At 43.6% G+C, this 24719-nt stretch overlaps 1 protein-coding gene across 1 annotated transcript in view; it reads left to right on the forward strand.

Annotated features, from left to right (window-relative positions):
* The window catches only part of wdr33 (WD repeat domain 33), a 158762-nt gene extending 134274 nt beyond the window's left edge, over positions 1-24488 (forward strand). The window contains exons 17-21 of the mRNA XM_063046180.1: positions 600-696; positions 9177-9651; positions 21396-21565; positions 22227-22388; positions 23955-24488. Coding sequence (XP_062902250.1) covers positions 600-696; positions 9177-9651; positions 21396-21565; positions 22227-22388; positions 23955-24178 — 1128 coding nt within the window. The 3' untranslated portion in view covers positions 24179-24488. The remainder of the gene's footprint in view (positions 1-599; positions 697-9176; positions 9652-21395; positions 21566-22226; positions 22389-23954) is intronic.
* The last annotated feature ends 231 nt before the right edge of the window (positions 24489-24719 follow it).

Below are 24719 nucleotides of genomic sequence, written 5' to 3' on the forward strand. Positions count from 1 at the left end.
AGCCCTGTTTCTGCTGCTCCCTTTTGCAGGTAAATTGAGATGTTGAGGATTGGAATTCATGATGTGCACCTTTCTTTTGACCCCCATTTTTGTCTTTTCACTATCGCTAAAATATACCCCCATAAACTTTCCTTTATGGGACCCTCTCTATCCTGTGACTTAATTTCTACTCAACATCTGCAACTTCTGGTTGGGCAGCATCTATGGAAAGAGAAAGACTTAATGTTTCATGAAGATGAATTATTGCTGTGATAAATTTTCATCATTCAATGAAGTTGGATTTAACAAAAATTGATGTATGTAATATACGAAGTGTTATCTCTTTTCTATTTGCGTGTCAGATGAAGTCTATTGAGTCTTGTTTGTAAAACGAGATTCTGCAGATGCTGGAAATCCTGAGCAATGCACACAAAATGTTGGAGGAACTCAGCAAGTCAGACAATATCTATGGAAGGGAATAAACAGTTGATATTTTGGGCCAACACCTTTTACAGACTGGAAAGGATAGGGGAGAAGGCAAAAGCCATTTGTAAATCACGATTTGCTTTAAGTTTATCTTGGTCTCGTAGTTGACTCACTTATTTTTTTTCCAACAAAAGGCTTCAAATCAGGTGCCACCGTTGATGATGGTGGGGCAGGGACCAGTTCGTATGCCTGCTTCCAATCAAGGGGCTCCAGGTCCTGGGCCAAACAAAGGTGAGAAGAGCCGCAGAGCACTTGCATCTTCTCCAAACTCAAGCTGCTTTGCTAAATTATATTGTATATGAAGGTTATTAAAGAAGCTTGAAAATCCTGATTTATTAGTAATTTTGTTTTATACCATATCATTTAACTTGTGACAAGAGGAAATAAGCATATACGATTATTATGTGTAGGACTCTTGCCAAGCTGGTGGGATGGCTATAAACAACTTTCAGTGTGTCAGATGCATATGAAAGTCCCAAGATTAAAATGGGCTTTACAAATGATGTTACTGACCTTGTCACAGTTTTAAATAAGATTCAAGATGCATTTGTGTTGAAAACCTTGGTATACTTTATATCAGAATATAAGACCCCAATTTTGAGAGGATGCTTTTTGCCTAGGTCAATAGCTGTTTTATTTTGAGTGATTATTTTTTAAATAGGAAGTGACTTTTGCAATAAGCTGCATACAGCTGCCAAAAATATTCACTAACCTGTATCAATCATTTGTTGTTTGTGTCAATCATTTGTTACTGGCCAGACAACTGAGTGTTATTGCATATAAATTGTTGTATTTCCAGTAAAATTCTTACTAAGCTCTCATGAGATAAGTAACATTTATTGATGTATAAACTTTCTCATGCACAACTGAAATGGACACTTTTCATTTAAAAAAAAATCAACAAAGCTAAGAAGGCTTTTTTTTAAAAACAGTAAAAAAAAACTTTTTCACCCAGAGAGTGGTGGATATATGGAATGCTCTGCCCCAGAAGGCTGTGGAGGCCAAGTCTCTGGATGCTTTCAAGAAAGAGATGGATAGAGCTCTTAAAGATTGTGGAATCAAAGGTTATGGGGATAAGGCAGGAACTGGATACTGATTGTGGATGATCAGCCATGATCACAGTGAATGGTGGTGCTGGCTCCAAGGGCCAAATGGCCTACTCCTGCACCTATTGTCTATTGTCTATAAAGATTGCCATTGCTTCCAGGTTTCTCTTCTAAGTGCTGTTCAGCTTATTCTTCAATCAATAAAACTCTGTCCAAAACTAATGCACAAAGTCAAATAGAGCTGCAGGACTGTTCTGTCTGATTCACCTTGGTAATGAGTGAACCTCTGAGACTCAACAGACCCGCACTTGCATTTTATCTGCACCACTCACGCTAAGTGCCAGGCAGTGAATTTCATTAGTCATCAGTGGAGACTCCCTTCACTCAAGGATAGATCTGGCCACCCGTAGGTGCTGTTCTACCCAGAGCTATGAAGTTCTAAGGGGTGGCTGGTTATTAACCAGTGTTTGGTTCTTACTATATAGAAAATGAATTGCTCCTGTCTCTCTGAAAAGCATAATGTGGAACAACTATGTCCAATATCTTCATGCAAAGGTGACTGAGACATTCCAGCCCCAACCCTGAAACTAGTCCCTGATTGATGAAGTCTACAGAGCACAGAGACCTTGTGGTCACTTGTCTCCTTGCTTCCCTTCTCCCTACCCCATTCCCCTGATGTGCTGAGCCACAAAACTCCAAGCTTATAGGGTCTGAGCTACCAAAGGTCAGTGGTGTTTACAAACATTCAAAGATGATCAGCTCCAATTAAAATTATCATACTGTTTTTATTTCAACCTCACTTATGAAAACATTAAAAATTCAATTATTATCATGAAGAACCATAGACCTCTTGATTTCACTAGAAATTGTTCCTGTCCATCCAAGCTGCAGATAGTCTAACCCAGCACATGTTCAACACCAGATTTCCCAGCACAGCAGAAAGTGACTGCTGTGTATCTCCATAAGTAGTGTACAGTCATTGTGCAGTTGAAATGAGTGGTTAAGCCCTCAAAAGTGTTTTGAATTGACTTCCCATTAAAAAAAATTGCTTTACACTTGTTTCAAAATAATTACATTTTGAGAAAAAAATATTAAAAGTTCATATGATACTTGCTCTTGAAGCAGTATCCCACATAAGTTTATAGAATTCATTTCTACTCATGAATGTGACTAAGCACATTGATGAAGGTAGAGCCGTAAATGTAGTGTAGATGGATTTTAGCAAGGCTTTTGATAAGGTACCCCATGCAAGGTTTATTGAGAAAGTAAGGAGGCATGGGATCCAAGGGAACATTGCTTCGTGGATCCAGAACTGGTTTGCCCACAGAAGGCAGAGTGGTTGTAGGCAGGTCATATTCTGCATGGAGGCCGGTGACTAGTGGTGTGCCTCAGGTATCTGTTCTGGGACCCCTACCCTTTGTGATTTTTATATATGACCTGGATGAGGAAGTGGAGAGATGAGTTAGTAAATTTGCTGATGACACAAAGGTTGGGGGTGTTGTGGATAGTGTGGCGGGCTGTCAGAGGTTACAGTGGGACATTGATAGGAAGGCTTTGTGTGTCAATGTCAGGAGCATTCGTAACAAGGTGGATGAATTGAAAGTGCAGATTGTTATTAATGATTATGATATAGTTGGGATCACAGAGACATGGCTCCAGGGTGACCAAGGATGGGAGCTCAACGTTCAGGGATATTCAATATTCAGGAGGGATAGACATGAAAGAAAAGGAGGTGGGGTGGTGTTGCTGGTTAAAGAGGAGATTAACGCAATAGAAAGGAAGGACATAAACCGGGAAGATGTGGAATCGATATGGGTAGAGCTGTATAACACTAAGGGGCAGAAAACGCTGGTGGGAGTTGTGTACAGGCCACCTAATAGTAGTAGTGAGGTCGGGGATGGTATTAAACAGGAAATTAGAAATGTGTGCAATAAAGGAACAGCAGTTATAATGGGTGACTTCAATCTACATGTAGATTGGGTGAACCAAATTGGTAAAGGTGCTGAGGAAGAGGACTTCTTGGAATGTATGCGGGATGGTTTTTTGAACCAACATGTCGAGGAACCAACTAGAGAGCAGGCTATTCTAGACTGGGTTTTGAGCAATGAGGAAGGGTTAATTAGCAATCTTGTCGTGAGAGGCCCCTTGGGTAAGAGTGACCATAATATGGTGGAATTCTTCATTAAGATGGAGAGTGACATAGTTAATTCAGAAACAAAGGTTCTGAACTTAAAGAGGGGTAACTTTGAAGGTATGAGACATGAATTAGCTAAGATAGACTGGCAAATGACGCTTAAGAGGATTGACGGTGGATATGCAATGGCAAGCATTTAAAGATTGTATGGATGAACTACAACAATTGTTCATCCCAGTTTGGCAAAAGAATAAATCAAGGAAGGTAGTGCACCCGTGGCTGACAAAGAGAAATTAGGGATAGTATCAATTCCAAAGAAATTAGCCAGAAAAAGTGGCTCACCTGAGGAATGGGAGAAATTCAGAGTTCAGCAGAGGAGGACAAAGTGCTTAATTAGGAAGGGGAAAAAAGATTATGAGAGAAAACTGGCAGGGAACATAAAAACTGACTGTAAAAGCTTTTATAGAAATGTTAAAAGGAAAAGACTGGTAAAGACAAATGTAGGTCCCCTACAGACAGAAACAGGTGAATTGATTATGGGGAGCAAGGACATGGCAGACCAATTGAATAATTACTTTGGTTCTGTCTTCACTAAGGAGGACATAAATAATCTTCCAGAAATAGTAGGGGACAGAGGGTCCAGTGAGATGGAGGTACTGAGCGAAATACATGTTAGTAGGGAAGTGGTGTTGGGTAAATTGAAGGGATTAAAGGCAGATAAATCCCCAGGGCCAGATGGTCTGCATCCCAGAGTGCTTAAGGAAGTAGCCCAAGAAATAGTGGATGCATTAGTGATAATTTTTCAAAACTCGTTAGATTCTGGACTAGTTCCTGAGAATTGGAGGGTGGCTAACGTAACCCCATTTTTTAAAAAAGGAGGGAGAGAGAAACCGGGGAATTATAGACCGGTTAGCCTAACGTTGGTGGTGGAGAAACTGCTGGAGTCAGTTATCAAAGATGTGATAACAGCACATTTGGAAAGCGGTGAAATCATCGGACAAAGTCAGCATGGATTTGTGAAAGGAAAATCATGTCTGACGAATCTCATAGAATTTTTTGAGGATGTAAGTAGTAGAGTGGATAGGGGAGAACCAGTGGATGTGGTATATTTGGATTTTCAAAAGGCTTTTGACAAGGTCCCACACAGGAGATTAGTGTGCAAACTTAAAGCACACGGTATTGGGGGTAAGGTATTGATGTGGATAGAGAATTGGTTAGCATACAGGAAGCAAAGAGTGGGAATAAACGGGACGTTTTCAGAATGGCAGGCAGTGACTAGTGGGGTACCGCAAGGCTCAGTGCTGGGACCCCAGTTGTTTACAATATATATTAATGACTTGGATGAGGGAATTAAATGCAACATCTCCAAGTTTGCAGATGACACGAAGCTGGGTGGCAGTGTTAGCTGTGAGGAGGATGCTAAGAGGATGCAGGGTGACTTGGATAGGTTGGGTGAGTGGGCAAATTCATGGCAGATGCAATTTAATGTGGATAAATGTGAAGTTATCACTTTGCTGGCAAAAATAGAAAAGCAGATTATTATCTGAATGGTGGCCGATTAGGAAAAGGGGAGGTGCAACGAGACCTGGGTGTCATTATACACCAGTCATTGAAAGTGGGCATGCAGGTACATCAGGCGGTGAAAAAGGCGAATGGTATGCTGGCATTTATAGCAAGAGGATTCGAGTACAGGAGCAGGGAGGTACTACTGCAGTTGTACAAGGCCTTGGTGAGACCACACCTGGAGTATTGTGTGCAGTTTTGGTCCCCTAATCTGAGGAAAGACATCCTTGCCATAGAGGGAGTACAAAGAAGGTTCACCAGATTGATTCCTGGGATGGCAGGACTTTCATATGAAGAATGACTGGATGAACTGGGCTTGTACTCGTTGGAATTTAGAAGATTGGGGGGTGATCTGATTGAAACATATAAAATCCTAAAGGGATTGGACAGGCTAGGTGCAGGAAGATTGTTCCCGATGTTTGGGAAGTCCAGAACGAGGGGTCACAGTTTGAGGATAAAGGAGAAGCCTTTTAGGACCGAGATTAGGAAAAGCTTCTTCACACAGAGAGTGGTGAATCTGTGGAATTCTCTGCCACAGGAAACAGTTGAGGCCAGTTCATTGGCTATATTTAAGAGGGAGTTAGATATGGCCCTTGTGGCTACGGGGATCAGGGGGTATGGAGGGAAGGCTGGGGCAGGGTTCTGAGTTGGATGATCAGCCATGATCATAATAAATGGTGGTGCAGGCTCGAAGGGCCGAATGGCCTACTCCTACACCTATTTTCTATGTTTCTATGAACTAGGCTTGTACTTGTTGGAATTTAGAAGATTGAGGGGGGATCTGACTGAAATGTATAAAATCCTAAAGGGATTGGACAGGCTAGATGCAGGAAGATTGTTCCCGATGTTGGGGAGGTCCAGAGCGAGGGGTCACAGTTTGAGGATAAAGGTGAAGCCTTTTAGGACTGAGATTAGGAAAAACTTCTTCACACAGAGAGTGGTGAATCTGTGGAATTCTCTGCCACAGGAAACAGTTCATTGGCTATATTTAAGAGGGAGTTAGATATGGCCCTTGTGGCTAGGGGGATCAGAGGGTATGGAGGGAAGGCTGGTGCAGGGTTCTGAGTTGGATGATCAGCCATGATCATAATAAATGGCGGGGCAGGCTCGAAGGGCCAAATGGCCTACTCCTGCACCTATTTTCTATGTTTTCTAAAACTGGGCTGAAAAGTGGCAGATGGAGTTCAACCCAGATAAGCTTGAGGTGGTTCATTTTGGTAGGTCAAATATGATGGGAGAATATAGTATTAATGGTGAGACTCTTGGCATTGTGGAGGATCAGCGGGGTCTTGGGGTCCGAGTCCATAGGACACTCAAAGCTGCTACGCAGGTTGACTCTGTGGTTAAGAAGGCATGTGGTGCATTGGCCTTCATCAATCATGGGATTCAGTTTAACGTAATGTTGCAGCTATATAGGACCCTGGTCAGACCCCACTTGGAGTACTGTGCTCAATTCTGGTTGCCTCACTATAGGAAGGACGTGGAAACCATAGAAAGGGTGCAGAGGAGATTTACAAGGATGTTGCCTGGATTGGGGAGCATGCCTTATGAGAATAAGCTGAGTGAACTCGGCCTTTTCTCCTTGAAGCGACAGAGGATGAGAGGTGACTTGATAGAGGTGTACAAGATAATGAGAGGCATTGATCGTGTGGATAGTGATCCCCAGGGCTGAAATGGCTGGCACGAGAGGGCATAGTTTTAAAGTGCTTGGAAGTAGGTACAGAGGAGATGTCAGGGATAAGTTTTTTATGCAGAGAGTGGTGAGTGCGTGGAATGGGCTGGTGGCGGTGGTGGAGGCGGAAACGATAGGGTCTTTTAAGAGACTCCTGGGTGTCTACATGGAGCTTAGTACCTGTGGCTTTAGGAAGTCCATCATTCCAGTTCCAGGACAGTACTACAGGAATTCCTTAATGCAGTTTCGTACGCCCAAACACTTGCAGCTGTTTCATCAATGATTTTCCTTCCTTTCATCTTAAGGTCAGAAGTAAGTCTGTTTGTTGATTGTACAATATTCATTTCCATTCTCAACTCCATAACAAATGAAGCATTCAATGCCGGTGTGCAGCAAAAACAGTGGTTAATAACTGGCAAATAACATTTTCTCCCAACATGCTAGGCAATGGTCATCTTCAACAAGAACCACTACACAACGTTCATAAACAATATTATTGTCAAGTCTTTCTCTATGAATGTTTGGGGTGGGGGAGATCGAGAGTTACCTTTAATAGATATATAACCTATTTCTTTACACTTGAAAACCTTTCCATCAAGGCACAGGTCAGCGATATGGAGAACTCTTCATTTGTCTGGATGACCACAGCTCCAACAAAATTAGTTCAATAGTTCCATTTAATATCAGAGAAATGTATGCAATATACATCCTGAAATTCTTGTTCTTCACAGACATCTGTGAAAACAGAAGAGTGCCTCAAAGAATAAGTGACAGTTAAAACACCCGAATCCCAAAACACAAGCAGCAGCAAAGCAGTGACCCTCCCCAATCCCCACCCCTTCCACAAAAAAGCATCAACACCCTCCACCCACCAAGCACTTGCAATAGTAAAGCCTCCAATAAAGACAATGATAAACACAGGACAAAGCAGTCTCCTCAACCACCATAAACATTTCCACAGGCATACCATGTGACATTTACATAGTTCATTGTAATTATTCACCTGGACTACTCTGAACTAACCTCCCCAACCTGTGACTAGCACCAAGAAGAAAACCATGTGGGATCACCACTACCACCAGGTTCCGTCCAAGTCACACACTATGAAATTTTATGCTCCTTCTTTGTCAATGGGTCTAAAACCTGGAACTTCCCATTGTTTCCTTATGGAGCAACTTCATCAAAAGAAGTTTTGCAGTTCAAGAAGGTAGCTCAATTTCTGTAGGACAATTAAGGGTGGGCAGCAATGCAGGTTTTGTTAGTGATACCCATGTGCCAAAAATTTGAAAATAACCTCTGAAATTCCCTCTTGTTCTTAATCTAAAGAGGTCTGGCATAGTACAAACTGGGCAGGTTCCCGGTGATGAGAGGATAAGCATGCTTATGGATTCGATCCTGGTTTAGTCTTTAACTGTTCACTCCTATTTAGAGCTTTTATATGACCTATTAATGCTGGGACTGCTTCACTGAGTCTGTAACATGCTACATCTGTCACCATCTCTGTGTTGTAGCTTCTCCAGTTGACACCTCCACGGTGTCTGGTTCTTTTGCCAGCACTCACTTATGCTCCATTTATACCTGACTTGGTTGCCTGATTTAGTGACCATGCTAGAATGAGGAATGTGTCCAATCATGAGTTTATAGATACACTTTTGTAGCTAATCATAAACACACAAGATTCCGTAGATGCTTGTATGTGTTGCTGTGTAGCTGAAAGGTGACTAATTTTGACTTGCTAGACTTATTGCAGACTGTCCCACTAAGATGGTGAGAGCGTGTTGCCTGTCAGGGTAGAAGAGGTCCCCACAAGGGCAATGGTGCTGTAGGCAGTGAATCTAGCATGGATCAGTAAGGACAATGTGTAGTAAGTATTGGCTGATGCTGATTTGTTCGTTATTTATCATAGACCCAGTTTCATTTTTGTCACTCAGGCGTCTTCAGTTTCATCAATGCTGGAGTCACAGAAATGTTCGGTGATGAATATTTAAGTCTGTCACCCATTTTGTGCCCTTGTATCCCCAAATGCTGCTTCTGTAGTCTTCAATTTCAGGAGTTCTTCATCTTAAGAAGGAAGCTTCCTTGAAGATGGTTCAGAAATATATTCAATGTTGACAGCTATGTAATGTGACTCGGGTGTACAATTTAAGATGTCAGTCTTAGCTGCTGCATTTTTTTTTTAGCAATGTGATAGAGTCATTATTGTTTACATTACACATTTAACTTGACAACAATCTCAGATTGTTGTGCCTGTGTAGTTCACCTGTTTGAATTAAAATAATTAATTTTGTCCTGACAGGTGACTCTCATGGTCCGCCAAACCATCACATGAACCATCCACAGGAAATGAGGCGAGATCAGAGTGCTGAGCGTGATCCTGAGCGGGGACCACCGTTCAGGGGATCTCAGGACTGGGGGGAGCCCCGAGAAAACAGAGGGTCTGCAGAGCGACATGGCCCACCCCAAGAATTCCACGATCGCTTTGAAGGACCTGATCAGTTTCATGACGATTTCCGCAAGGATGAACGATTTGGCCACAGACCGCGGGAATTTGAAAACCGCATGGGCCCGATGCCTCATGAAGAGGGTTGGCGGAGAGGCCCTGGTCCTCAGCGGGATTTTCCTCCTGATCAGGAGTATAGGGACTTCGGGGACCCTGAGCACAGAGGCCCAGGCCGGGGTCCACCCCAAGGATGGGATGGAAGGAAACCCTTAGATGATCGATTCTCACGGGAGCCTGAAGATGCACGTTTTCGTGGGAGAAGAGATGACAGGTGGGAATAAGTTCTGGACAATTGGCAAGTGGGAGACTAATATGATTTTTTATTTAATTAGGAATCCTGTCTCTTCACTCTCAATTTTGTAGATTTCAAAAGGCATAGTTTGATTTGAGGTCCAGCCTGTTGAATCCTTCCATTACCTGAAAGTGCATTTTAAGCATTTTTGTAACTTGAGCAAATCACAGCGGATAACAGGAGGGTGATAATTACATTAGTGGTAGACTGAAGAGCCGGTGGGTGTTGGGTCAAATGATTAATGAAAATATAGCACATGAACTCTTCCTTTACAGAAAGGAAACCTGTGAACAGTTCCATTGATCGTAAATGGGAGCACAGTGCACATGAATGCAGAAACTCATGTGCATGCCTTCGAAAGCGAGTGAAGAATGTGTTTCAGAGAAACATCACAGTCCCTACAATTGTAACATAATACTGAGGAGAGAAATCATTGATCCTTTGATGTGCTTAGAATTCCATAAATATTCCACTGCCACAAAACTGGAGGCCAATTTTCTCAACTGTTCAAAAAAAGCATGCACACTGAAGAAGGCAACATAATCTAAAAAACCACATTGGGAAAATTTGAGAGCATTCCATAAGATTCTGATGCTTGGGAGTTTCCAACTTTAAGATCTATCCATGAATTTATTTTGAAATGGATCAAGCAAAAGTCAACAAGAAACACGTACTTTTAACTGTAAACGTAATTATTTACGAATACCTGGGTAACACATAGACAAAGCTAACGTTATCAGAGGATAATAGAAAGGGAGCAATAGAAACATTAACAGGGGATAACAGAAGCACCCATGAGGAACCCATGTGTCAACCCAGGAGGATGTACACAGATTTCCAGAGCTTCCAGTTGTTAACTGTTTATTATCAGTCACTTGCTTGCGGTTCAGAACATATCTGTCAATGTTTCTTGCATGACCTGTCAAGAGGGATTGAGGAATTATTTAGCAGCTGAAGTTAGTGATAATGCAACATATCCTGTCTGTGAATTATGTGGGAATCAGAGCTGAAAATGTGGTATGTCTGTGAGCATGAATCTTCTGCCTGTTACATTATACATGGTCTCTTGAAGAATGGCCCCACACGATGTGGGAAGGCACGAAGACAAACCTCCTGAGGTTCAGCCTGTTTATGCTTTAGAGAGCCTGTCAGCATTTGTGTCTCCAAATTGGTTTTAATGTTGAAAGGGCTAGATAGGGTAGATAGAACATAGAATAGTACAGCACAGTACAGGCCCTTCGGCCCACAACGTTGTGCCGACCCTCAAACCCTGCCTCCCATATAACCCCCCCCCACCTTAAATTCCTCCATATACCTGTCTAGTAGTCTCTTAAACTTCACTAGTGTATCTGCCTCCACCACTGACTCAGGCAGTGCATTCCACGCACCAACCACTCTCTGAGTAAAAAACCTTCCTGTAATATCCCCCTTGCACTTCCTACCCCTTACCTTAAAGCCATGTCCTCTTGTATTGAGTAATGGTGCCCTGGGGAAGAGGCGCTGGCTATCCACTCTATCTATTCCTCTTATTATCTTGTACACCTCTATCATGTCACCTCTCATCCTCCTCCTCTCCAGGGAGTAAAGCCCTAGCTCCCTTAATCTCTGATCATAATGCATACTCTCTAAACCAGGCAGCATCCTGGTAAATCTCGTCTGTACCCTTTCCAATGCTTCCACATCCTTCCTATAGTGAGGCGACCAGAACTGGACACAGTACTCCAATTGTGGCCTAACCAGAGTTTTATAGAGCTGCATCATTACATCGCAACTCTTAAACTTTATCCCTTGACTTATGAAAGCTAACACCCCATAAGCTTTCTTAGCTACCCTATCTACCTGTGAGGCAACTTTCAGGGATCTGTAGACATGTACCCCCAGATCCCTCTGCTCCTCCACACTACGAGGTATCCTGTCATTTACTTTGTACTGTGCCTTGGAGTTTGTCCTTCCAAAGTGTACCACCTTACACTTCTCCGGGCTGAACTCCATCTGCCACTACTCAGCCCAGTTCTGCATCCTATCAATGTCTGTCTGCAGTCTTCGACAACCCTCTACACTATCTACAACACCACCAACCTTTGTGTCATCTGCAAACTTGCCAACTCACCCCTCTACCCCCACATCCAGGTCGTTACTAAAAATCACAAAAAGTAGAGGTCCCAGAACAGATCCTCGTGGGACACCACTAGTCACAACCCTCCAATCTGAATGTACTCCCTCCACCACGGCCCTCTGCTTTCTGCAGGCAAGCCAATTCTGAATCCACCTGGCCAAACTTCCCTGTATCCAATGCCTTCTGACTTTCTGAATAAGCCTACCGTGTGGAACCTTGTCAAATGCCTTACTAAAATCCATATAGATCACATTCACTGCACTACCCTCATCTATATGCCTGGTTACCTCCTCAAAGAACTCTTATCAGGCTTGTTAGACATGATCTGCCCTTCACAAAGCCATGCTGACTGTCCCTGATCAGACCATGATTCTCTAAATACCCATAGATCCTATCTCTAAGGATCTTTTCCAACAGCTTTCCCACCACAGACGTAAGGCTCACTGGTCTATAATTACCCGGACAATCCCTACTACCTTTTTTGAACAAGGGGACAACATTCGCCTCCCTCCAATCCTCCGGTACCATGCCTGTGGACAACGAGGACATAAAAATCCTAGCCAGAGGCTCAGCAATCTCTTCCCTTGCCTCATGGAGCAGTTTAGGGAATATTCCGTCAGGCCTCGGGGACTTATCCGTCCTAATGTATTTTAACAACTCCAACACCTCCTCTCCCTTAATATCAACGTGCTGCAGAGCATCAACCTCACTCATATTGTCCTCACCATCATCAAATTCCCTCTCATTGGTGAATACCAAAGAGAATTATTCATTGAGGACCTCGCTCACCTCCACAGCCTCCAGGCACATCTTCCCACCTTTATCTCTAATCGGTTCTACCTTCACACCTGTCATCCTTTTTTTCTTCACATAATTGAAGAATGCCTTGGGGTTTTCCTTTACCCTACTCGCCAAGGCCTTCTCATGCCCCCTTCTTGCTCTTCTCAGCCCCTTCTTAAGCTCCTTTCTTGCTTCCCTATATTCCTCAATAGACCCATCTGATCCTTGCTTCCTAAACCTCATATATGCTGCCTTCTTCCACCTGACTAGATTTTCCACCTCACTTGTCACCCATGGTTCCTTCACCCTACCATTCTTTATCTTCCTCACCGGGACAAATTTATCCCTAACATCCTGCAAGAGATCTCTAAACATCGACCACATGTCCATAGTACAATTCCCTGCAAAAACATCATCCCAATTCACAACCGCAAGTTCCAGCCTTATAGCCTCATAAGTTGCCCTTCCCCAATTAAAAATTTTCCTGTCCTTTCTGATTCTATCCTTTTCCATGATAATGCTAAAGGCCAGGGAGCGGTGGTCACTGTCCCCCAGATGCTCACCCACTGAGAGATCTGTGACCTGACCCGGTTCATTGCCTAGTACTAGATCTAGTATGGCATTCCCCCGAGTTAGCCTGTCCACGAACTGTGACAGGAATCCGTCCTGGACACACTAACAAACTCTGCCCCATCTAAACCCTTGGAACTAATCAGGTGCCAATCAATATTAGGGCAGTTAAAGTCACTAATGATAACAACCCTGTTTTGCACCTTTCCAAAATCTGCCTCCCAATCTGCTCCTCTGTATCTCTGCTGCTACGAGGGGGCCTATAGAATACCCCCAATAGAGTAACTGCTCCCTTCCTGTTCCTGACTTCCATCCATACAGACTCAAAAGAGGATGGGTCATTACCCACCCTTTCTGTAGCTGTAATAGTATCCCTGACCAGTAATGCCACCCCTCCTCCTCCTTTCCCCCCTCTCTAACCCTTTTAAAGCACTGAAATCCAGGGATATTGAGAATCCATTCCTGCCCTGGTGCCAGCCAAGTCTCTGTAATGGCCACTACATCATAATTCCATGTATGTATCCAAGCTCTCAGTTCATCACCTTTGTTCCTGATGCTTCTTGCATTGAGGTACACACACTTCAGCCCTTCTACCTTTCTACCTTTACACCGTTTGTTCTGCTTCTCTTTCGTCAAAGCCTCTCTATATGTTAGATCTGGCTTTACTCCATGCACTTCTTTCACTGCTCTATCGCTCCGGGTCCCATCCCCCTTGCAAATTAGTGTAAACCCTCCCGAACCATGCTAGCAAACCTACCTGCAAGGGTACTGCTCCCCCTCGGGTTCAGGTGCAACCCATCTAATCTGTACAGGTCCCACCTTCCCCAGAAGAGATCCCAATGATCCAAAAATCTAAAACCCTGCTCCCTGCACCAACTCCTCAGTCACGCATTCAACTGCCATCTCCTCCAATTCTTACCATCACTGTTGCGTCGCACTGGCAGCAATCCTAAGAACGCCACCCTTGAGGTCCTGTTCTTCAGCCTTCTGCCTAGGTCCCGAAACTCACACTTCAGAATCTCATCCTTCTTCCTGCCTATGTTGTTGGTACCAACATGTATCACGACTTCTGGCTGCTTTCCCTCTCGTACCAGGATGTCGTGCACCCGGTCAGAGACATCCCGGACCTGGCACCCGGGAGGCAACAAACCATGCGGGTGTCCTTCTCATGTCTGCTCCCCTGACTATAGAGTCTCCAATGATGACAGCTCTCCTCTTCTCCGTCCCATCCTTCTGCACCACTGGGTGCAGACTCAGTGCCAGAGGCCCTGCCACCATGGCTCACACCTGGTTGGTCGTACCCTCCAACAGTATCCAGGACGGTAAACTTATTATTCTGGGGAATGGCTACAGGGGTGCTCTGCACTACCTGTGCTCACCTTTGCTTTCCCCGCCTCTGACTGTCACCCAACAACCTGCTTCTGACAGCCTAGGTGTGAGTACCACCCTGCAGTTCTCATCTATGACTGCCTCATTCTTCCTTATGAGTCAAAGTTCATCCAGCTGCTGCTCCAGATTCCTTACGTGGTCTTCCAGATCGCCCAGCTGCATGCACTTCTGGCAGATGTGACTCTGTGGGAGAGGAGAGTTCCCCCAAGACTGTCACATCTCACATGACACATAAACAAATTAGTCTCAAAATTATTTTTGAAGGTTTGAACTCAGCTTGATCAACATGACAACATGGCAATTGGTGGTGCCCACCTCAGGACAAATAAGAACCAGATTTTGATTCACGTGATCATTTTGAAAATTCATGAGTGTTTTACAAATCACATGTTAAATGTCCACCAAGCTTTACACCACTGGAACCTCTTAGAAATAGGAAATGGAAGTGCTTCTTCAAGTTTGGCTGCGAGCTGGCCACAACCAAGCAGCAAATCAGGCCGTTGCACAGTTGCACCAATAACTCAAAACAGTTTATTCCCATTCAAGCCTGGTCTAGATATTTCTTTTGCCCAGCATGAAAAACCCACTGGCAAATGTTTGCTTCCTGGGATAGCTTGTTCAAGGTGAGCTGTGAACTCCTTTCTTAATACTAGGTAAGATGTAGGGATTCCAATATAACTTGTATTGCTTTGGAAGAATACCATCAGCCATGTCAAATCGTTTGGTAAATATCAAAAATAGGAACATATCTGTTTACAGAAGCACCAGTATAAATACCCTACAGCAGCGGTCCCCAACCACCGGGCCGCAAAGCATGTGCTACCGGGCCGTGAGGAAACGATATGATTTGGCGATATGAGTCAGTGGCACCTTTCCTCATTCCCTGTCACGCCTTCTGTTGAGCTTGAATGCACGGGAGGTCATTACCCACGCGTCATCCATGTCAGCGCGGGAAGAAGATCAACTCCTCGAGCTTGCAAATGACGGCGGGCTGAAAAGTATGCTTGACATAACATCTCTGCCGGCATTCTGGATCAAAGCCACGAAAGCACTGAAAACATTGCTTCCATTTCCAACATATCTCTGCAATGAATGCAACGAAAACTAAACTGCGGAACAGACTGGACATAAGGAACCCCGTTCGAGTATCGCTGTCTCCCATCACCCTTCGATGGCACCATCTTGTTGCAGGGAAACAAGCCCAGGGCTCCCACTGATTTAGCGATATTGGTGTGTTGCAATGATTTTATACGTTCATACGGGGAAAATATGTGCTGTGTGTTTAATATCCAAACGTTACTTAAAATGTTTTGATGCTATTGACTTAGATTTAAGGCATCCGTTAGTCTTGCGAGACCATGGATCTGCACCCAGAAAGTCTTCACTCTCCAGGGCGCAGGCCTGGGCAAGGTTGTATGGAAGACCAGCAGTTGCCCATGCTGCAAGTCTCCCTTCTGCATGACACCAATGTTGTCCAAGGGAAGGGCATGAGGACCCATACAGCTTGGCACCAGTGTCGTCACAGAGCAATGTGTGATTAAGAGCCTTGCTCAAGGACTTATTGACTTATAAGTGACTTATATAACCATATAACCATTACAGCATGGAAACAGGCCATCTCTGCCCTTCTAGTCCTTGCTGAACGCTACTCTTACCTAGTCCCACCGACCTGCACTCAGCCCATAACCCTCCATTCCTTTCCTGTCCATATACCTACACAATTTTTCTTTAAATGATAATATCGAACCTGTCTCTACCACTTCTGCTGGAAGTTCGTTCAACACTTACTTCAAGCTCCACTGTCCTCCCCTGATAATTGACTTATCACTATATTCATGCGAGGAAAATATGCGCTGTGTGTTTAATATTAAATTTGTTAGATAAACCCTTTTAGAAAGGAAATTGAGTGTATTAGCCACTTATCACCTATATTCCAGTCGTGATTAACACCCCTCCCCCGAAACAAAATTGCCAAAAACGATTTGTAGAAAAAAATCGGCATGTACCCGCATGCGCACACAGGTGCCCGCGTAGGGCTTCATGGTCATGGTAGTCTTTCTCAGGGTAAACACAACGTATTTCACTGCTACTCTTGTCCGTTGGCAACCCTACCCGCCTCCCCGCCCCGCCCCCGGGTCGGCCGGTCCGCAAGAATATTGTCAACAATAAATCGGTCCTGTCCTACAGCAGGGGTCCCCAACCATTTGCGCACCGCGGACCAGTTTAATATTGACAATATTCTTGCGGACCAGCCGACGGGGGTGGGGGGGTGTGTAGGGGAGGTGTTCAAGTTCAACAGTACGTGACAGGGAATGAGGAAAGGTGCAGCTGACTCATATCATTTCATATCGCCAAATCATATCGTTTCCGCGTGGCCCTGTGGTTGGGGACCACTACCCTACAGGATCGTTTTAGACTGGGTGATATGGAGCCATATCTCAAAGCACTCAGGTCTATTGATAAATCCTTTACCATACTTGAATCAAAGTGCTATGTTAAAAGAGGCAGTGGCCTTATCTTCTACTAGGCCCATTGAATTGCATACTTTCCCTCCTCAGATAAGCTGCTTGATGCTGACAATCTACAAAGTCAGAACCAGGAATTGAGATGATACCAGTGAGTGTTCATTGTTGTGCACAAGTGTATGTTTGGACTGCTTTCTAATTTTCCATTAATGGATCGAAATCAGCAGCCATTTTAACAATTGTTTCTACTGGTACATCACCCGTGATGGGTTTTGCCATCAAAATGTTCCTAAGTCTGGGTTAGCCATCCCTTATGGTTTTGTACAGTCCTTGACCTTCCAGCCCTAAACAACTGGGCAGCTTTCAAAACTAGAAAGTAAAGAGACTACACAGGTTTGTAAAGAATTAATCTTGGACACAGTGCCTCATGAATCAGGAGTTCTACACTAAAGCACCAAGATCTGTGCTAAGATGTACAGCTAATGCCCAGTGTAAATAATTGTGACTTGTAGAACTGACATGTAATGCTGCACTTTTGGTTTGTGTTGGGCAGTGCAGCACAGGATATTGACATGGGAACAGTTTACACTTTTGGTTTGTGTTGGGCAGTGCAGCACAGGATATTGACATGGGAACAGTTTACACTTTTGGTTTGTGTTGGACAGTGCAGCACAGGATATTGACAGGAATAGTTTACTGCTTTCACAACCCCAATATTCAATGGGGCACCATGTTAAGCTTGGGCGTCGAAGTTTGGAGTTCAATCCCGGCAACTTCAAACAAGTTTGTACGTCCTCCCCGTGCAATGCATGTGTTTTCCATGTTTGTCCTGGTTTCCTCCCGTAGTTCAAAGACATACTGGTTAGTAGTTTAATTGGTGGAGGGACAGGTTGTGTTCAGGAAGCAGGGAAGCTGTAGAAGGCCTTATACTGATTAGGAGAATGGGTGAAGAGATGACAGATGGCAGACAGTGTCAGGAAGTGTAAGGTCATGCACTGTGGTAGAAGGAATAAAAGCACAGGCTATTTTCTAAACAGGGAGAAAATTCAAAAATCCAAGGTGCAAAGGGATTTGGAAGTCTTTGTGCAGGACTCCTTGGAGGTTAATTTGCACGTTGAATCGGTGGAGGAAGGCAAATGTAATATTAGCATTCATTTCAAGGGGACTAGAATATAAAAGCAAAGATGTAATGTTCAGGCTGTATAAGGCATTGGTGAGGCTTCACTTGGAGTATTGGGCCTTTTATTTAAGAAAGGGTGTGCTGGCATTGGAGAAGGTTCAAAGGAGGGGATTTTGGGAATGAAAGGGTTATATAAGCAGCAATTAAAGGCTGTGGGCCTGTACTTGCTGGAATTTAGAAGAATGAGGAGTGATCTTATTAAAACCTGTTGAATGTTAAAAGGTCTAGATAGAGTAGGTGTGTAGAAAAGGTTTCCCCTGGTAGGGGAGTCTAGGACCAGTGTGCACAGCCTCAAAATGGAGAGGCATCCATTTAGAACAGAGTTAAGCAGTAATTTCTACAAAGTCACGCCCCTCTGGCTAAAGGGATTTGGGAGTGGAGGTGGAGGCTGATAGATTCTTGATCAGTCAGGGCACAAAAGGTGATGGGGAGAAGGGACAGGAGAATGTGATTAAGGGGGAAACAGATCGGCCATGATTTAATGGCAGAGCAAATTTGATGGGCTGAATGGCCTAATTCTGCTCCTATGTCTTATGGTCATTGTAAATTGTCCCATGATTGGGTCTGGGGTTAAATCGAGTTGCTTGCAGTGTGGCTTGAAGGGCTGGAAGGGCCTATTCCACACTGTATCTCTATTTCCGAGAACTGTGTGCAATCTCAGCTGTGGATCCTTATTCTTAAACTATCCTTTAAGCTGATCCTCTCCACCTCTGAATCCCCAATGGAGACTAGCTATGGACCTTTGGAGCTTGGAGCAAAGTTTTTAAGTAGCGTCAGTTCAGCGTGTTTGTATTCAAAAAGCAATGTTTTTTTGTCACTGATGATTGGCTAGAAATAAGCAGTAAGACAATATAGAACTGTTTTGCTCAAAGCTGTTCAAGCATTCAGGCTTGGAGATGCCTGAGAGTGAAAGTGAAACGATTTCACTACTTTAAGTTAGGAATTATGAAGAATTCAAAAGTATGGACAATCATCTTGAATTTTATAATGAAAATGAAGATTTAAGTTGATGCAATTGTTGAGAGCCTTGTATGACGCAGCCCATTATTTGCACTGGCTGCCTGCACTGATTTTGTTCATTTACAGTCAATCTATGGGACATGGCAGCATACACTGGATAAATTCCTCGGTCAATAACTATTAGGAACTAATACATAGTTTTATAGTACTATAGAGGTATTGGTAATGTTCTCTATTTAATTTAAATACATAAATTGTTACTCAGTAACATGGTATTTTGTCTTTTTTATACCTTTTTAACAATTTCCGTGAAACTTAAGTTAATTGGGAGAGCTGCTTAATTAAGCCAGAATGTACTAGTCCCAATCCAATATACTCAGAATCTCTTTTTAATAGAAGCATCATGTAATTTTATTTTCTACTTTCTTGTGCTTGCACACGTGGCACTAATTTGTTTTAAGGACACATAGCTCCTTGTAAATATTGTCACCTTTCCAAAAAGAAAATCAGTTTTTCTAATTTTTCCCAGAGAAGTGGATAACCATATTATGCCATACAGGTTTCCCCCGCCATCCGAAGATAGAGCGTTCCTGTGAAAAGGCTCGTAAGCCGAAATGTTGTAAAGCGAAAAAGCAATTACCATTTATTTATATGGGAAAATTTTGTGAGCTTTCGCAGACCCAAAAATAACCTACCAAATCATGCCAAATAACACATAAAACCTAAAATAACAGTAACATATAGTAAAAGCAGGAATGATATGATAAATACACAGCCTATATAAAGTAGAAATACTTCTCTACAACGATTGCCTGCGCAGATCTCCGGAGCGAAAATCTCACACAAGCGCTGTTGGCATAAACGCACTCTCCAGTAACCTTTAAACTATGAAGCTGCCAAATCTACCAAATAACACATAAAAATACACAGCCTGTATAAAGTAGAAATAATGTATGTACAGTGTAGTATCACTTATCGAAATGGGAAAACAGCACCAAGCACACTGATGGTGGTGTGTTAGACTGAGTCATCGCAGGCTGGGTGGTGCAGTGGCCCCCACCCTCCGGGCCGCCGACTGATACATTGCCGCAAAGCACGCAGGGGTAGCCGGGAAGCACAGAGCTCATCATTAAGAAAAAAGCCGAAATAAACATGCTAATTAATTAGGTGCCGCCGACACGTAATTGTCAGCCCAGATCAGAGGCGATGCAATCAGAAATCGGTTCTTGGTCATGGGATGCCAAAACCTCTTCAACATCATCTTCGTCAACTTCCACAAGCCACGCTCACTTTGTCCTTGCTTCGTTCACCACGATCGAAACGCTTAATTATGTCTAGTTTTACGCTGTGTAACACCCTTACGAGCTCTTTCAGGCTTTTCCGACACCTTAGAACTCACCTTGCTAGCGACTGCTCAATGCAACGTGTTTCAGCAATGCCGTTCCAAATCCCGGGAGAGCGGCTGCTTGGGGCGCGCGCTGCCTTTCTTCATAACAGTGAAAACACCTTCTGAAAGCGAAAACAGGGTACTAATGTAAGTCTTTCGTAACAGTGAGGTTTCGTAAAGCGAACGTTCGAAAAGCAGGGGACACCTGTATTTTATTTCACAGCTACACTCTTCCTCAACATCATATTTTTATTTCAGGTTGCCTTACTGTTGCTTTCAGCTTACTCCAGTGAGCTGAAAGCAACTGCACTGACTCCACTTTATTCTCAGGAGATTATGGCTGCAGTTATTTTACTTACAGTTGGAACTATGATTGCATTTCAAAGGCAATCACTTCCTCATAGACGATTTTGTGATTACTTTGTGATCAGATCTTGTACATGTCGTACCTGTCAATGTGGTTGTTCTGTGTCAAAATGCTGAATAATCTCTTAATGAAGAATTTTGACTAGTTCACCATGTGCAGTAAGCTGAGAGAGCATGCCCGTAGGAATATGCAATATTTAAATGATGGTTTGTAGTATTCAGATATTGCAGCACTTTGGAGTGTTATCTGAAGCAATAAAGTTTTTCAGATAGAGCTAGTGTAAACAGGACATCACTAATAGTTACTGTGACTGTGTACTGGTGATTGTGACATGCCTGTCTTCCACTGGATCTCTGGAGTTAGAACAGTGGTAGATCAGGGCAGATAACCTTTAAATTCATGTTTTCTTTCTTTTTGAAAAGATCTGAAGCCTTTAGGCAGTTTCTGGTCACAGTGAGGTGAAACCACTTGGGTCAGTGAAACTGAGTTTCTAAATGTTTTATTTCTAGGTTCCGGCCAGGTCGAGGGGGGACTCGGCACGATGGCTGTGGCCCACGAGGGAGAGATGCTTTTATGAACATGGATGACTTCATGGGCGAAGAGGAATTTGACCAAACAGAGGAGAGTGCAAGGGGTCGTGACCCAGGAGGGAGAGGACGAGGTCGTGGAGCAATGCGAGGTACAGCTGAATGTTGATGGATCATATCTCCATCCATAATTTTGTGGAAATAAATGATTAATCAATTTATACAGCAGCTCAAATATGTAAGTGGTCACCAATACTGATAACCCTATTCTAATAAATATAGAGATACTCTCTAGGTTGCAAGCCCTAATGTGCAGTAAAGTAGACCAAATTGTGGACTATTTTCAGAGTAACACCTTGAAAGGATCTAACCATTGATGGCTGGTCAGCCTGCCCCACTGTCCTTACTTCTCATAAGTATACTGGTTTACCACACCATTCAATCAGAAAATCATTGATCCATATTCTAACTTTTATCCATTCCTAACTTCACAAAATCCTGTCAGTCTTTATTTTCAAATTTTTCATAATTCCCCCTTATCTCGAACCTTTTTAATGTGATTTTGGGTTCTTCCAACCCTTCAGGAAGAGGTTCTTTCTGATCACTCTTGTTCTAACTTCAGGCCATGCCCCTCCTTCTGAACTCTCACTTCAGAGGAGGTAATTCCCTTCCATCCATGCTGCCAAGTCCTCCAACCATCTTAAACAACTTGTGACATTCCCATGATAGTGAGGCACCAAAGATACCAGTGGCTCCTGAGTCTGATGGAAGTTGCTTCATTGTCAGTGTCTAATGTGCTGAACTGTTCTACAGGTGGGCGAGGAGGTCTCCTTCCCCTACCCGGCCATGATGAATTCCCACGCTTTGAAGGTGGCCGTAAGCCTGAGAAAAGGCCATTGTCTCCAGGAGGTCATCGCGATGGCTGGGGTGGCAGAGGGGACCGTGGAGAAATGCATGAACCTGTCAGAGAACAAGGTTTGTTCGGGGGAAACCTCCACCATCCACAGTCAAAAACTGTCAGTAGAGGAGCTAAACTTGGCCCTGAAGGTGGTGGTGTCAAGGCGAACTGCCCACCTATCCTGGCCTCAACAGGCCTTAATATTATTTACATGATTATCCACAGTTATGTTAGAAACTATCTCTCCCTCAGTTAATTAGTTGAAAAGATTTGTAAAGGTAACCTGATATCCTCAAGATTAAATTATCCTAATATAAAACATTAATTTACTTTTTCTATCATTTTTTAATTTTAAGCCATTCAGAAATATGAAACGGGTCCGGAAAGTGGTTGGGTTTGTGTCCATAGCTGAGGTTCAAAGTGCCTCCCTTTAACCTCACAGGGTTCACTGATTTATTGCACCTCTGTGTAACATGTAAAAATAAGGAAATAAAGGTTTGTTTTGCTATTTGTAGCAGTAGTGACTAGTAGTCTAGACTGACTAACGGTCCAGCAGCAGCAAAGTCTCCAGCATGCCATACTGTTGGAATTTTAATATATAAACCAAAGGACCTGAGTCGCTGAGAGGGAGAATTTGAATGCAGTGGGTTGCCCTTTCAAGGACAGGGGCCCCAGGAGGTTTTGGAATGTATACACTAGGCCAAAACTGCAATCACAAAGTAGTCATCTGAGCAATCTAGTCCACACTGCTGCCCCTTTCAGTCCAACCAAGTATAAGGTCTTGTCCCAGAATGTCCATTTCCCTCTGTAGATCATGCTGGACCCACTGAGTTCCTCCAGCTTTTTGTGTGTTGCCATCAAATTAATTTTGTTCTGTCTGTGCTAGATTTACTTCAGGAGGAAATTGAGTTAACAATTACCATTGTAAAGCAGCATGGCAAGAGTGAAGGACTGCTGTGGGAGCCACTGTGTTGCTGCACAATATGTGCAGAGCTGCACTAGCAGACGAGTCCATAGTTATCATGTATGAGTAGATGGGATTGAAGGCTCAGGTGGAATGTTTGGTCTTGACTGAAGATTTTACCGGCTCATTGATTGCCGAATAAACTTTCTCGTTGAATATGGGGCACTTCGCTATTTGCTTAAGATCGGTGGATGTGCAGCTCCTACCAGTGCTAGGTTGACATACAATCTTAAGGAGGTGCAGCAGGGAAACAGCTGTTCAGCCCAGTGAGTCTGTGCTAACCCATTTGCACTAATCCAGTGTTAGTTAATCCCATTTTATTTAACACTACATTCTAATCAACTTCCTCCAGCTTCTATGACTCATCTGTACACCACGGGCAAGTTTATAGGAATGAGTTAACTTACCAAGCTCTATAACTCTGGGATGTGGGAGGAAATCAAAGCACTCAGAGACAGGGAATGCATGCAAACTGCCCACTGAGGTCAGGATCGAACCTGTATCTCTGGAGCTGTCAGGCAATGGTTCTGCTAGCTGGATCACTGTTCCACTCGGTAGCGTCACACACACTAAGAAAGGCTGCTTTGTCATCAGTGCAGAGGTGCTTATTACAAAATAATCATCATGAGCAGGAGTTAGAATTTGAACTAACCTGTGCCTATATTGTGTTGTTTTACAGGCCGAGGTGGTCCAGCTGTATCACCACGAATGCCTAAAACTGGCCGTTCCAATTCACATGAGGGAGATCGACATGATGGCTTTCACCGAGACGATGGATTCAGTGGGCCAGGAGGACCTCCTCCACGGGGTGGTGGCAGGGGTGGACCTAGCTGGGGAAGAAGTGGGAAGGGCTCGGTTCCACCTTCACGTCGAGGGCCTGCCAGAGGCAGTAGAGGGAGATGAGCAAGCAACAGTACTGAGAGAAGGGATTTTACTCAAGATATCCTGGGGCATGTATAGTCTTTCAACCGAACCTTGCACGAGTAACCCGTGCAAGAGTCAGGTCCTGGGAGAAGCAGCAACCTTTCTTTTTTTTCATTTTTGTACAGCTGGCAGCAGTGTTTGTTGTTAAACTCCAGCAGTTTTAGTGTTGTGAGGTCTGGAGCACTGCCACACACGCACATGTGTCAGATCGAAGCAACTCTGACTCAATGTACAGTTTGTCTTGAGTGTCATTTTGTAAGACTACACAATATAATTTGTGCAAAATTTAACAGAAAGATTGAGACCTGGTCTGTTTTTATTTTGTCATGTCTTGTTTTACGTACACAAACACATCTTTTAACCTCTGAGATCCTTCTCAGAAGAACAGATGAGGAATTAAAAATCAGTTTCATTGATTTCAATCTGTTTCAGGGATTTGGACAGTGGTTCCTGGTGCTGACTCCCAAGGGAAGCATCGGTCAGTTTCAGCTTCCTGGTTTTGCAATATACAAAGGACTAC

Source organism: Mobula hypostoma, chromosome 4, assembly GCF_963921235.1.
Source record: "Mobula hypostoma chromosome 4, sMobHyp1.1, whole genome shotgun sequence".
NCBI classification, from domain to species: Eukaryota; Metazoa; Chordata; class Chondrichthyes; order Myliobatiformes; family Myliobatidae; genus Mobula; species Mobula hypostoma.